The 14,508-nt window shown below is 38.7% G+C and overlaps 2 protein-coding genes across 2 annotated transcripts in view; both read right to left on the bottom strand.

The window, feature by feature from the left end:
- The window catches only part of LOC135078573 (early endosome antigen 1-like), a 29,354-nt gene extending 20,847 nt beyond the window's left edge, over positions 1-8,507 (bottom strand). Inside the window, exon 1 of the mRNA XM_063973103.1 lies at positions 8,309-8,507. Within this exon, the coding sequence (XP_063829173.1) occupies positions 8,309-8,365 (57 nt within the window). The 5' untranslated portion in view covers positions 8,366-8,507. The remainder of the gene's footprint in view (positions 1-8,308) is intronic.
- LOC135078570 (A-kinase anchor protein 9-like) overlaps positions 1-14,508 on the bottom strand; it is a 96,156-nt gene that overhangs the window by 30,791 nt on the left and 50,857 nt on the right. The window contains exon 21 of the mRNA XM_063973101.1: positions 1,812-2,993. Coding sequence (XP_063829171.1) covers positions 1,812-2,993 — 1,182 coding nt within the window. The remainder of the gene's footprint in view (positions 1-1,811; positions 2,994-14,508) is intronic.

The raw sequence follows: 14,508 nt of genomic DNA, 5'->3' as shown, positions 1-14,508 counted from the left end.
AGAGTGCTTAATTCCTCGAAAGTTAAAGTTTGGTCTCCAATTACGCGTTTGAGGTGAAATTTAGTAGATTTCACTCCAGCCTCCCAGATACCTCCGAAATTGGGGGCATGGGGGGGAATGAAATGCCACGTAGTGCCATTCATTTCAAGATTTTGTACAATGGGTTCTTGGATGGAACTTAATTGCTGCAACTCTTTGCTTGCTCCTACAAACGTCGTACCGTTATCGCTCCAAATGTCGGTACAATGTCCTCGACGAGCAGTGAATCGCTTGAACGCTGCAAGAAAAGCTTGAGAGGTCATATCACTCACCAGCTCGAGATGAATAGCGCGCGTACTCATGCATACAAACAATGAGATGTATCCTTTATAAGAGCGATGACCTCTACCCTTGGATGTCCTTATATTGATGGGTCCAGCATAATCTAAACCACTGTGAAGAAATGGTCTAGCTGGCGTGCATCTTACTGAAGGCAATGAGCCCATAAATTGAGCCTTGGTCTGAGCCTTTTGTTTAGCACAGATCACACATGCATGAACGTGCTGTCTCACAATTGTTCTGACTGAAATTATCCAGTAAGCAGACCGCAGATAATTTATCATTAACTGGGGACCGCCGTGCAACGTTCTTTCATGTGCGTCAGCTACTATCAACTTGGTGAGTTGGTGATTCTTTGGCAAAATTATTGGATGCTTAAAGTTCTCATCTCCTTGTGCTTTTTGCAATCTACCTGTGACTCTGATGATCTTGTTGTCGTCTAAATATGGACATAGTGATCTCAATGAACTTAACTTGTGTTCCGAATTTCCAACCAACAATTGAGCATATTCAGATGGAAATGATTCTCTTTGAGCTCGTCTAATACAGCACTGTAGAGCTTCATCAATTTCATCCTTGCGTAAATATGTGGATCTTGTTCGTCTTATGAACCTTCTACAGTATGCTACGACTCTCAGTAATTTCGACAGTGAAGAAAATCTTTTGAAAATCGTATCATCCGGGATGGTTGCCACATAAGTTCTACCGGCTGATTCTTCAAGGGTGCCCTTCAAATCCGTCGCTCTAGGGTAAGTTATGATTTGTTCTTGAATTATCTGTGGCCCTTTGAACCATAGGCTACTCTCAGCTAAAGGAACCGGCAAAACTCCTCGAGAAGCTAAATCGGCAGGGTTGTGCTTCGTAGAAATATGGCTCCATTGCGATGAGTTCATGTTCGTTAGAATTTCCGAGGTTCTGTTGGCGACATAGGTTTTCCATTTACTAGGGTGAGCATTCAGCCATGCAAGAACAATGGTGGAATCGGTCCACGCTTTAACCTTGTCCTTGGGAATGTTAAGAACCTTAGCAGTCTCAGTTAACAATCTTGACAACAGAACCGCTCCACATAGTTCCAGCTTTGGGATGCTCACTTGCTTGATAGGCGCTACTCTTGTTTTGGCAGTTAGAAGTGATACATTCACTTGTCCTTGTATGTTGATTGTCCTTAAATAGATAACTGCGGAGTAGGCTGCCTTGGAGGCATCGCAAAACCCGTGAAGTTCGACCTGGACGTCGTCTGGACAAGTACCAAGCCAACGTGGAATTCTGATTTTGGTTAGATCCAATAATGATTTTCGGTAAGTGTTCCATTCATCTAATAGTTCATTAGAAAGCTGTTCGTCCCAACCTACACCAGCTAACCATAAACGCTGAATAAAAATCTTTGCTATGATGATTGTAGGCGCTATCCATCCTAGTGGGTCGAACAGTCTCGCTATATCTCCTATAATTGTTCTTTTAGTTACAGGTGCGGTTGCTGGAGGAAGGATCACCGAGTACTGCAGGAAGTCGTCGTCGCGGTTCCAGGTAAGTCCTAATATTTTTACTGTTTGGTCTAATTTGAGCTTTAGTTCTGTTTCTTGTGTATTATTACTGTCCTTAATTCCTTCTATCACCTCCTCCGTCACTAACCCGTCACTTTCCCTTTCCATCTCCTTGATAGTTTCAACTAACGTTTTATCATTACTGTTCCACTTTTGTAATTTAAATCCGCCCTTTTCTAATATTTTGCTTAACTGATTATAGAGCTCTACACCTTCTTCGGCGCTTGAACAACCAGTCATCAGATCGTCCATATAAAAGCTCTGTAGAATCCTTTCAGCAGCTTGAGGAACTTCTTGGCCTTCGTCCATGGCGATTTGCTGCAACACTCTGACCGCAAGGTAAGGCGCCGATGCTGTTCCAAAAGTAACTGTCAGTAATTCATATTCCTTTATTTGTTTTTCAGGTTCGTCGCGCCACAGGATACGTTGGTACTTCACGTCTTCCTCTGCTACTAAAACCTGGCGATACATTTTGACGATGTCCGCTACTAAAGCAATCGGGTGTTCTCTCCATCGCATCACAGTATGGCGAAGGTCCGCTTGTATGGTGGGGCCAATCATAAGAGTATCATTTAATGATACGCCCTTCTTGTTCTTCTCTGAGGCATTAAATACCACTCGAACCTTTGTTGTCGTTTTATCATCTCGTACAACAGCGTGATGTGGTAAATAAGTTGCTTCATTTTCCTTTATGTTCTCATTGGCTGGCCTCATGTGGTCTAAAGTTAGATATTCATTTATTACTTCTGTGTACTTTTCTTTTAGGTGTTTGTCCTTTGCGAATCTTTTTTCCAAAGATCTAAATCTAGCTTCTGCGATATCTCTAGACCCGTGATTCGTGCATTGCGGTTGATCTTCACGAAATGGTAACCTCACAATGTAACGACCTTCGGGTGTTCTCACTGTGGTACTTGTAAAGAAGTCCTCACAGCGTTGTTCTTCTTCGGTTAGGATAGTCCGTTTATCAGGTAGTTGTTCTTCAATTTCCCAAAACTTCCTTAAAATGTCGTCCTCATTTACTTGTGCGTGCATGACAGTTATATTTCTTGAAATGACCTTAGATTTGTTATTCTTTTCCGTAACATTGCCAGTGTCAACTACACCCGAAACGATCCACCCCAATGTGGTGTTCTGCGCGATCAACGATCCCGTTGGACTTCTCATTAACCCTTCTTTCAGAATGTAGCTGTAAACTTCTGCACTAATCAGCAAATCAATCTTACCTGATGCAGTGAACCCAGGATCCGCTAGCGGTAAGTATTGCAAATCTATCCAATTTATTGACTTGATGTGCTTTTCAGGCAAATATGAAGTGATGTTTTTTAACACGAACGCCTTGATAGGTATTTTATGCAAAGGATCAAAACGCGACTGTATTGTAAAGTTGACCTCATATTTGGTAGTTACTGATTTATTATCTCCCAATCCTGAAATAACGCCATGAATTGATCTCTTTTTTAATCTCAAAAGCTGCACAGTGGCTTCGGTAATAAAGCACGCCTGAGAGCCTTGATCAAGCAACGCCCGTATAACTTGAAATTCACCTGTTTGCGACTCGGCATTTACTAACGCGGTGGCTAATAAAACCTGCTTAGGTTTTTCCATTGTTGACAGACAAGTCACCAGTGGAGAGACCTCTTCAGATGAACTCTTTTCGTTTACCTTTTCAGATGCTATGTGAAGTAACGAGTGGTGGCGCCTTTTACATATTTTGCAGGTACTGGGGCTTTTACATTCGTAAGCGGTGTGATCACTGCCCAAACAATTAAAACAAATGCGATTTTTAAGAACGAACTCACGTCGTCTTGCACAATCTTGTTTAGCGAACTCTTTACAGAAACATAACTTGTGAACATCTGAGCAGTATTCACATCGCATACCAGAACCACTAGTAGAAAGCAATACCTTGGGCTTGTTCTGAGGACTACTATTTTGTTGGAAAGGTCTCTTCGCAACTACGAACTCCAGAGCCCGAAAACGACTCTCTAAGAACTCCTTAAGTTGGTTCCAAGTTGGTAAAATATTGGCATCAATATTAGAAATATGTAATTCCCACTGTTTACGCGTTTCTAAGTCCAATTTAAACGTTACTATATGAATGATAATAACATCCCATGTGGACACCTGTATACCTATGTTCTGTAGCGCACCTAAACAGTCACATGTAGTGTCCAACAATTCCTTTAATCCCGATGATGATTCAACATTTAATTGTTTTTGACTAAATAATCGTTTCAAAATGCAATTTGAAAGATAACGTTTATTGTTGTATCTCTTTACTAATAGATCCCAACACTGCAAATAATTATCACTGGTAATAGGAGTATGTCTTATTAATTGTTCTGCTTCTCCTGACAGTTGGCCTTTTAAGTAATGTAATTTTTGTACATCATCGAGTGAATTATTATTATGTACGAGTGAAGTAAACAAGTCTCTAAAGGTTGGCCACTCTGAATAATTACCAGAAAACTTCGGAATCGATATTTTAGGTAAATTAACAAAAGAATTATTGGACTCACATTTTTCAACATTTAAATTAGCAGATTTTTCTCTTTGTGCATAAGCCAATAATTTATTTAACTCAGTCTTCAAACAGGATTTATACATTATGTAAGATTCCTCAGTATTATCATAGATGTCGTTAATGACATATGAACTATTTTCCAATTCTTTGCCCTCGTACTGAAGAACTAACTTATTGTGATTTTTATAAAATAATCCCCAATCTCTTTCCACATTTTCCAATCTAGTTTCTAAATATTCAATAGTGATTCTATCCTTTGGACTTTTCCTATAATTAACTGCACCCTTTTCAATAGCTTTTTGTAAGTCTTTCTGAACGTTAATTAAACCTTCCATGATGAAATTACAATTAAAAGACTGTGCATAAACAAAATATTTCAATTTGTAAAATCTAACTTTTTACTAATATGACAAATCTATGAAAAAATTACAAGTGTTTTCGTTTAACTTAAATATCAACAAAATCGGGCATGGATTCCCCGTTCCCTCGTTTTTTAGCAAATTATTCTAAGTCCTAAAACATGCATTTAAAATTTTACAAGTCCAATATTACTCACAATAGAATCTAAAATATTACAAGTTAAAAACTCTTAAGTAATAAGGTCCAAATTGCCTCGAACTTCTTCACTTGAACTGGGTAAATGTCAAATCAACATGTACATAAACACTCTTAAACACCATTCAAATGGTTGATTTTAAATGCATGTTTAGGGTGTTTTCTCTCGGATCAACAATAAACAGGTGCACAACATTTTATATTTCAAGAAGAATAAAAGTTGTGACCTAAGTGAGTGTTAAAATGAATAAAATTACAAATATGGCGATAGGAGTCCAAGGAAATGCAAACATTGCTTGATAAATTAGATCAATTGATGTGATTCAGCCGGGTGATGGATTCTACGCGGAAACAATCAGTCGCATGCGTCATTGGTTGTCGATGTTTATTTACTATGAATGTAATTTGTCTATGATGCAATGAAAAATGGTAATATTATTTATGTAAATGAAACTAGTAAACTCTCTTGCTCTGTAGTTAATGAATAAAGATTTTTTTATGGCCAAATACAATGTGGAAGTCCTTGGGAGGCCTACGTCCAGCAGTGGAAGTCATTTGACTGAAATTAACGGACCAACAAAAACAGCAATAACAACTAGCGGACAACTGAAGCGATTCACTATTTCTACAAACAAGACGAAGAGATAAAAAATTGAGTTACATTTACCACATTTTATTTTAGATTTTTTCAGCAATAGCGTAAAAAGTCGAATACATTGTTTTCAGCTGTACGTGAATGACCGCGATATTGTTCTAATTCACCGCACTCTTTGTGTCATTCAGCGAGTTCAGCCGGCTGCTAAATATACACTTTTGTGACCCCGGCTGAACCGGGAAACAAACTCAAAGGAATGAAAGCTTTCTAAACAATAACTGATTTACCGATATGTAAAAATTTTTACTTGGAGAAAAAATCCTAAAAATTTCGGGATTATCAGAACGATAGCGACTTTTTAATTAGGATTACCCAAAATGACATGAATAAATTTTCCGATTGTTGCTCTTCATTGGGAACAGAACTGTGAATGTCACTTGTTTTGTCTTTTTACATAACATGTCACAGTCATTGCACCAGATGTAGATCGCATTAGTGTTGGTGTCATTCGGACGGTTCAGTCTGCGTCTATTAATATCTGACCCCACCTGCACCAGGGAACTGGGCTAACGCTCCTAGCAACACCGATAAACAACACATTTAAACAATCTGACTGCACTCTTGTAGTTGGACCAAACACAGCTGAAGGAAAGTCGAACCTTATAACTTCGAACTTCTCCTAAGTTCTTCTGTTTAATTTCGTTCCGGTCCAATGACAATTTAACTTTCCCCCGGGACAAACGTGACCTTCACTGGTTGGATTTGCATTGGCGATAAGCTGAAGATCTTGGCTACACAGGATTTGCAGTGGTAGGAACTAGGGTTTTCCAGTGGGAATAGTCCCATAAAGGTAGCAAAGACACAACAAATTATCTCCTAGTTTTTATTTTACTTGGGTCATTAACGTTGTGTACTTGGGTCATAACGAATAAACAGAATGAGATGCTGTTTACTAGCATGGAAGATTTATTTGTGTTTTTATCATTGTAGCAGCTGTTTCGTACAACAAAATCGCCGAAAATATAAACAAAAGATCTTGCGAGGCAGAGTATACAGCTATCTTGACATTGGCAAAGACAATCGACAACTTTTGTTCATTACACAAATTCACGAATGAGAACTATTACGAAGACATAACAAGCCTGTAGGATGAAAATTCGAATAAGTTGAAACAGCAGAAGTATTTTTTGCTGAACGATGCTATGATGGAAAATAATAAACAAGGTACGGCAGAATATCTATCTAGAACTTTGTCATTTTAAGAACAGTTGTAACCATATTCTTAGAAATAAACTATTCTATTCTAAACAACATAAATTTGGCAACAAATTATTTGAACAAGTCCAATTGCATTCAGTAAGAATGAAAAGCTCAAACGGCTAAATTGAAGTCGTATTCAACCAATTGAAACGTCTTTTGAACGAGTTGAACAAAAAGGTGAAGCAAGCTGACCTTTGAATTCAAATAAGACACAGAAAATGGAGACAAATCAACGATTTTTACGTGAACTTGCTCACAAGCATATTAGAAATTTCCTTCTATACTCATACTGCTTGTAGCCCCTCTCCCATTTTCAGGGGGAAATGGTCTGCAGCGACCTCTATGCAATGGCCACCGTCAACATCCAAGTTCAACTTTAAAGCACCTATTGTGAACTAGATAAGGATTTTACAGCGGATACCCGTGACTTGATAAAATAAGCATATACCCAGTTAAAAGTATCTAGTTCAAGAGCGCATTGATAGTATTATTCGTTCATATGTGTAACGCCTGATATCATAGTTCGTTCGCTTTGTGTCACAGTTATTTTCGGCGACGAGCGGCTTTGAAACTAATAACAAACGCGTCTTGGAAAAACAATTTACGCACTTCGCTTCTTGATAGATAGCTAGGGTTTATCCTGCGAACAGAAAGCTCCTTGTTCATATTCCTCGAAGTAAATCTAGCTGGAATTAGTTCGGACTATTTTCCTCGAATATCAGTCCTCGAGCAATAAATGATAAAGCATCGGTGTTCTTTGCGAGGCTAATTTTGGTTTTTAATTCAGTCTTCTTCTTTTTCCGATAATAAACAGGTCATATGTTTAGCTATCAGTAAATTACTGCATGAAAATTAAAGTACCATGTCAGACCTAAGGCCAATGGCGATGCATTTAGTCTGAAACTATTTCTAACAAAGCTTATTATTCTGAATAGAATAATGCCTGCCTAATTTAATTCTAAAATAAGAGTTAGGGACATTTGACTCTAAATTATAGTAACTAAAGCAGTAAGTAAATTATCTGTTGTCACAGTAGCTTACACACAGCGATGAGTTAAATCTTTGAAGCCGCAACGTGAAATCTAAATATACTAGACGCAGTTTGTCATAATTATGATCATCTATTCAATTAGTTTGCGAATGAATCATGGGTTGATTAAGTTGTCTGCTTTAGAAGAAATTCTATATGTAGTATAATATAGAAATAACAGCTTGCGGACGATAGGAAAATGCTGCGCAATAATATCTGTATGCATGTAGAAAACTGTTTCGACTTCGACTTCACAATCAACGAAAAGAAACGAATAATACTCATAAAAACTCATAGCGGAAGATTCATTCTCCACGGAATCCACGAAAAGGCAGTAGAAGTAAAACATCCATGTTTTATAACACTATGCATATCCCTTGACACTGGCCGAAAAAACTTCATTTAGATTTGGACGCCACAAAAAAATAAAGAAAAAACAAACGAAGATCGCACAGATCGAACGAAGAAGGTCGTGAACTCACCGTCAGATCAGGCAGACCCATTCCCAAGTACTTCCTGACGTACTTGAACACAAACATCACACACACACACTGGCACTACATAGCGTCACATGGTGGTATGGTACAGATGGCATGGGGCCCGTGGCAATGACAGTGAGACCTTGCGGCAGCAGAACACACTCTGGAGCATCGGGGCCGACTGGCGCGAGACGCGCGTCTGCCGAGCGCGCTGCCAGGAAATGTTGTGACGCGGTGGACGCGGTATTTGAGTATGATGGACTGAAGTAATAAATATTCTTAATATTTGACTACACATCGGAGTTAATAGCGACGTTTCTTCTCAACGAAGATACTGTAATGAGCCCCTTAAATGGCTACCTTTTTGTTTGATGTTCATTAGCGCCAAATCTTTGTTCAAATTGCATAAAGATCATTTCAATTGCACTTGAAATTTGTAAAGATAAAAAACAGCTGTAACAGTGTGATACTTCTTTTTGTTATTCTTTTGCTAACTCTTCTAGTTCGATTTCAATCAGGCATATCAATTTTGTAATATGAGTAAACTATTTATGTTTTTTTAAATGACACCATATCCAAACTTTCAAACGTCAATGCAGCTCTATAGTATCTATATTTAGGTGTTCCTACATCGCAGTAACCACGCAGGGTTGGCACCGCGTGTTTATCTTCCTGTTGAGCAACTGTCTAACTGGGTTACAGCGTTACGGTCGAGACATGAGCAAGGGTTTACTGCGAATCAAACGTATTTCACATGCCAGCACCCTACTAAGAAAGAGTATCATTGATGGTTAGACTGGCTGACTTTCAGTAGTAGGAACGCAAAGAAGAGTTTCGTTATCCCATAGCAGGTGAGAGGGACAGATAGGAGTCCTCAATGCCACAAACATAACAATATGATTCCTATTTATAGCGCTACTGACAACGCCACTCTTGTAGCGGAGTTTTGGGCTGACATTGTATAGGTTTGTTGTTGACACGACAAGAAGAACATAGTGCTACTACAAATATCACACCCATTGTGATGAATCACAATAACGACGGTAGAGGAACAATAAAATAATGAGACATGTAAAAGCTCCTAAAGTGCAGTTTACTTTCAAGTGGTTAAATTAGTCCATACAAATAAAAATGACTTTGATTTTATGGTAGGCTGTCGTTCTCTGGTTGGAGCCGTTCGCATTATGTCGCAACTGAATTTATGTCAAACATTTGCTCCAGGTGAAACACAAAACCATAGCCATCGCAAAGCAGACAAGCAGGCCTGGCTCACTCCGCGCGGTACATCCGATAATTACCTACAGCGAAGCGCCCCGCCGGCGGGTATTATATCAGTCGAGTGTCACGCGCGCGCCCGTCAGGACGCTGGCGTGCGTTGTAGTACCTAATTCTATGATCGAAGTATTATTTAAAAATGGACATAAAGAGAAAGAAATATTATTGTGCGGCGTTCGGGTGTTTAAATTCGAAAAGAAATCTACCGGATTTATCTTTTTTTTCGCTTCCCAAAGATGCTGAAAGGTATGTTGGCCATGTAGGTAATCAATAATTCTTAGGATAGTAACCTAACCTACCATGACTACTGCTCAGAATGCGTTCGTTCGTTTCAGCCAAATGACGTCCACTGCTGGAAAAAGGCCTCTCCCAAGGTTTTCCATAATGAATGCGTACTTACCTACATACGTACCTCATTACAAATAAGTAGATTAATTATTTTTTTACTAGACACTACTAGACAGCAACCCTAACAGCGTAAGAAGAGTTCAGAGGCACGCGATAGAAAGAGACAAAACTTGTAGGTGAATAAAATTGTAGGTACGTACTGCTGTGCGAGCTGAATTCCACTGTATCGCGTCGTAGCAAGACTCGCATTTATTTAAATCGTCTTGCGGAGTAATCCTTCTGTACCTGTACTATTACTTATTCTGTGAGACAAGTCGGCAGTCTCAGTTCATCTTCCTGTTGCACAATCGCAAATGGGTTACAGCCCGAGCGCGGACGTTAACGGCGCAGTTACACGACCAAACGGCCGGTTTACGGTTAAACTAACAAGTAACTGTCGTAATTAGTTACAGCGGTCAAAACACACGGTTGTCTTCGGGAAATTGCCATTTGGAACGAGAATTTGTTTGGTGGACACGTTACAGTTTTCGATTCGCTTTGAGGTAGTTTTATCAAGACTGTATAGGAATGAAAAAAAAACGCACGCAGGCCGCTAATAAGAAGTCGCATCATATCGTACAAGATTTAACTACGAGTATTTTTGAAATTGCTCTCTTTTATTATTTAAAGAATTAACTCTTTCTGTACACCATACAAAAATGAAATGATTTCTAGAAAAGTAACAAACAAATGGCTATAACTACTCCCAACTATAAATCAAATTCAAATACCAAAATCAAAACATGATATTGATGGTTCGACGACACAACTTTACCGCACCCCTACCGTCAATAAACGCTGAGCGGAGAGAGCTCATCCCGCACATTAGGGCGCCCCCAATTGCTCGCACAAGTGACTGACTGCCGTGACTCACTGGCTGGACTAGTTATAGCTATGTATATCGAGGGATTTGAGCAGGCTTTGCCGAAGTCAAATTTCGCAGGGGATACGTGCGAAATACTTTTTTCTTCATATAAAATATGTTATTATAGTCTGAAGTCGTGATGAACTTTATTTTGTAATTTTTAATTATTTAAATGGACACTTTTCTAAACACGAGAATCTTTTTTTGCATTGCATGATAGATAGATCTCAGTCTCTTCAATCATAACATGTTTGGGAGACTTAAAGTAATCCAGATTTCCAGACTGAAACCCGAATGCATATTTACAGGCGTAATAAGGAACAAAATGGCAGGACTTCATGCCCATTGACGACATGTAAACATCTCGACGGCCACCCGTGTCCCTTTGAAGTGGCGTGACAGATCGCAGGTACTATCGCTATATGGAGCTGAATGAGTCAGCCCAATGAATGTACGGAACCACGGACTAGTTGAGGGTATTCTGAGATTTGTAATTACTTTGAACACTGGCAGTTAGGCAAAGCGATGGCGATAAAACAAACGACCTGTCAGTTCTTAAGTTGACGAAGTAAGGTCCAAATTGGAACAGAATAATGGCCGTGATTTGTACACTCAAATTAGGGAGTCGACTACAGAGCATGAGTGTTATGGCTGAAGCAATTAGATTTATGGGAGAAGGGGAGAATAAAAATAGAGGGTGCTTTTTTGATGGGCGAGTCTAAAATGATGTGCATACATTTATAGTCGGAGTTGATTAGGTATTCTAGACGCTTTTAGAGAACGAAAAGGTTTAGGCGCAAAATGTCAAATCCATAAAAATCTTAATAAACTTAACCTAACCTAACCTAACGTAACTACGAGTAATTACTTTATTTTATTAATAACTCAGCGGTTAAACTAATCAACAAAATCAAAACAGAATAAAAATATCATAAATTAATAAGATTTTTATGGATTTCACATTTTGCGCTTTTGACATTATGTATGCGCCTAAATCAACGAAAACAAAATGCAAAATGACGTACGATAGTTTAACATAAACAGAAAAATAATTATTTATGAAACTTGTGATGAGTGCCAAAGAAGATGCATGGCTTTTCGTGTAAACTCAAAGCGGTTCGCTAGCAGTTAACACTTTCCAACTATTTCCGTAGCACTTCGCCGCGGAACTAACACAAACAGCCGTAAGAGCCAACTAAAACAACATCGATACTTCACGCGAATGTAAATGGACAATACGTAATGATTCATGTAGCAATTTATTAGATGAAAGCTATTGCAGTTATGATTTTCGAGAAATTCAGCAACAAAAACTCATAGTATTTTGATCTACGCATTATAATAAAATAATAAGCGGATGCCTTTCTCATAAGTTCGCTCTATTTTTAACTGCATTTGACTTTCTGACAAATATTTCTTACTGTTTAAGTTAAAATACTATTAGCACGTAAACCACAATATTTGTTTATTGGTTCGTGGAGGTGGAATCCGTGACAATGAAAACTCGATTGAACCCCAGCTCTTGCCAACTGATTGTACTACAAATAAACAGTGAATAAGAGTATTATTTCTCAAATATGTTGAGAGATACAACTACCGCGGGGGTGTTGTTACGTCATGCACAGCAATTGTGTCTTACAGAAAAAGATAAAGTTTTGTGTGCCTCTTATTTGTAAAACAAAGTATTTTTCATTACACGCTATTCTTTAAGATTTGTTTTTAATTAACGTTAATTTCCAGAAAAGAATTCATTTCTACACAAGAAATAACGCATTGTCATTTCAGAAGAAAGTGACACTTTTGAACACCTTTGAAAATGCTAAACAGAGAGAGCTTTTTAGTAATTAGAAGCAAAATCAAAAACCATTGTCTATGGCAGGGTTTCCCAATTTATTTTTGCCAAGGAACCCTAATTGATTATACTTTTACTAGCGGAACCCCCGTACTACTCCGCCCGCACGCCCTGCCCCTCCCTTGTGCGTAAACAAGTCGGTGCGAGCGAACAACGTCGGTCACGAAACGTGGGATAATAATTTTTACGGAACCCTTGCGGCCTTTCCGCGGAACCCCAGGGTTACCATACGGGAACCGCTGGTCTATGGCTCTACGTCCTTGTCAAAGAGCGCTGGTGACCGGTGACATGGCGCCTGCTGCGCACGCGCTTTGAATACACCTGGCGCGCTTCCAACTCCATTAAACCTCAAGGTCTTAAGAAACTCGGGATTTTGTGGACAACTTTCCCATTTCAATTTATACGCTTTTGCTAATGGTTCCCAATGTTGGCACTAAGTCCAATGTAAAATGACATCATTGTTATAAAATGTCAAATAGGTAGTTCGGTTTTATAGCTTAAAACATTTAATTTTGTTTATTATGAAATTCCATTTCAAATGACATTCAATAAACGATATTATTTAATTAATAATGTTACACGTCTATTTACAAACATTTTTGGAGCACCTGTTCACATTAAACACAGTCAACTTTAAAACAACAAACAGCTTTTTAACCCTTTTAAAAATGTTTGTTTATTTTCGTCGTAACACGAAGTCTGACAGATGTGTCGACGCCTTAATAGTCTCTCTCAGTTAACGTTGTTAATTTTAAAGGGTGTGTGCAGCTGGCTGTTAGCATGACATTCGAAACGTCATCCGTACTTCCGTAAATAAAATCAAATTTAGCGTCTAAACGTGCGGATTTTTACTTTCTTTGCAAGTACGAAAGTGTGTTGGTAGGATATTTTTGATTTGATTTTTTATAAAGCATAATAATATATTACAGACTAGCTGACCCGGCGAACTCTGTTCCGCCTTAAAGGCAATAAATAAGCCATCGCAATTTTTCCTCATTTGCTAACCGTTTAGACCTACCCTGGACTACGACAAACATTTTAAAACCAAAATCAGCTCAATCGGGCCAGCCGTTCTCGAGTTTTAATCAGACTAACGAACAACAATTCATTTTTATTTATATAGATAGATAGATAGATGACCTACACACTGAACAGTCCCAGCTATAAAATTGTCGGGAGGGCGTATCTAACAATACTAGATTATTAGTTCCGATTATTGTCACGTTGGACAGCCAACCAAAAATTGTTTGATTTATATTATGACATTTGCAGGAGGGCGCTACTATCAATACTGGGTTGGTAGTATTTGATTTTTGCCACTTGACGTTTCAAAATCGTTGGACTATAAACCGTTTTCAGCTGACTAAAGTTTGAGAACCAGTTGTGCGGATATCGAGTGTCGCCGGCGGCCCGCCAAAGCTAAATGTTGGACCCAGTTGGCGCGCTACTGCTATTTAGTGCTTGGCGCACGTCATTGTTTGACTCCTATATTGTTTTGAGTTATTGCTGTAGTTAGAGGTGAGTTGCTCATGTTGTATTTAAAGCCTGAGTTTACGTTGGGAAAGGTAAGGGAGTATACTCTCATGGTGATTTGACTGGTTATTGGCCAATAGAAATCAGTTCAGATTATCAGACTAAAATGTGACGTGGGTGTTTTACACGACTAGCAGCTACAATGACTCACGGACGACGATACATTCAAAGTAAACTCTGATGTCAATTGGTACTATTTGGCTGACAGGTGTCGCTATTCAATAAGAGTTTTTTTTATCCACAACGAGGAAGCTCTCGGCCTGCATCTTACCAGATGGGACATTTATCCCT

The sequence above is a fragment of the Ostrinia nubilalis genome, chromosome 15, assembly GCF_963855985.1.
Source record: "Ostrinia nubilalis chromosome 15, ilOstNubi1.1, whole genome shotgun sequence".
NCBI classification, from domain to species: Eukaryota; Metazoa; Arthropoda; class Insecta; order Lepidoptera; family Crambidae; genus Ostrinia; species Ostrinia nubilalis.
Note: the sequence above shows the minus strand (reverse complement) of the source record. Positions and strands in the feature narration are given on the sequence as shown.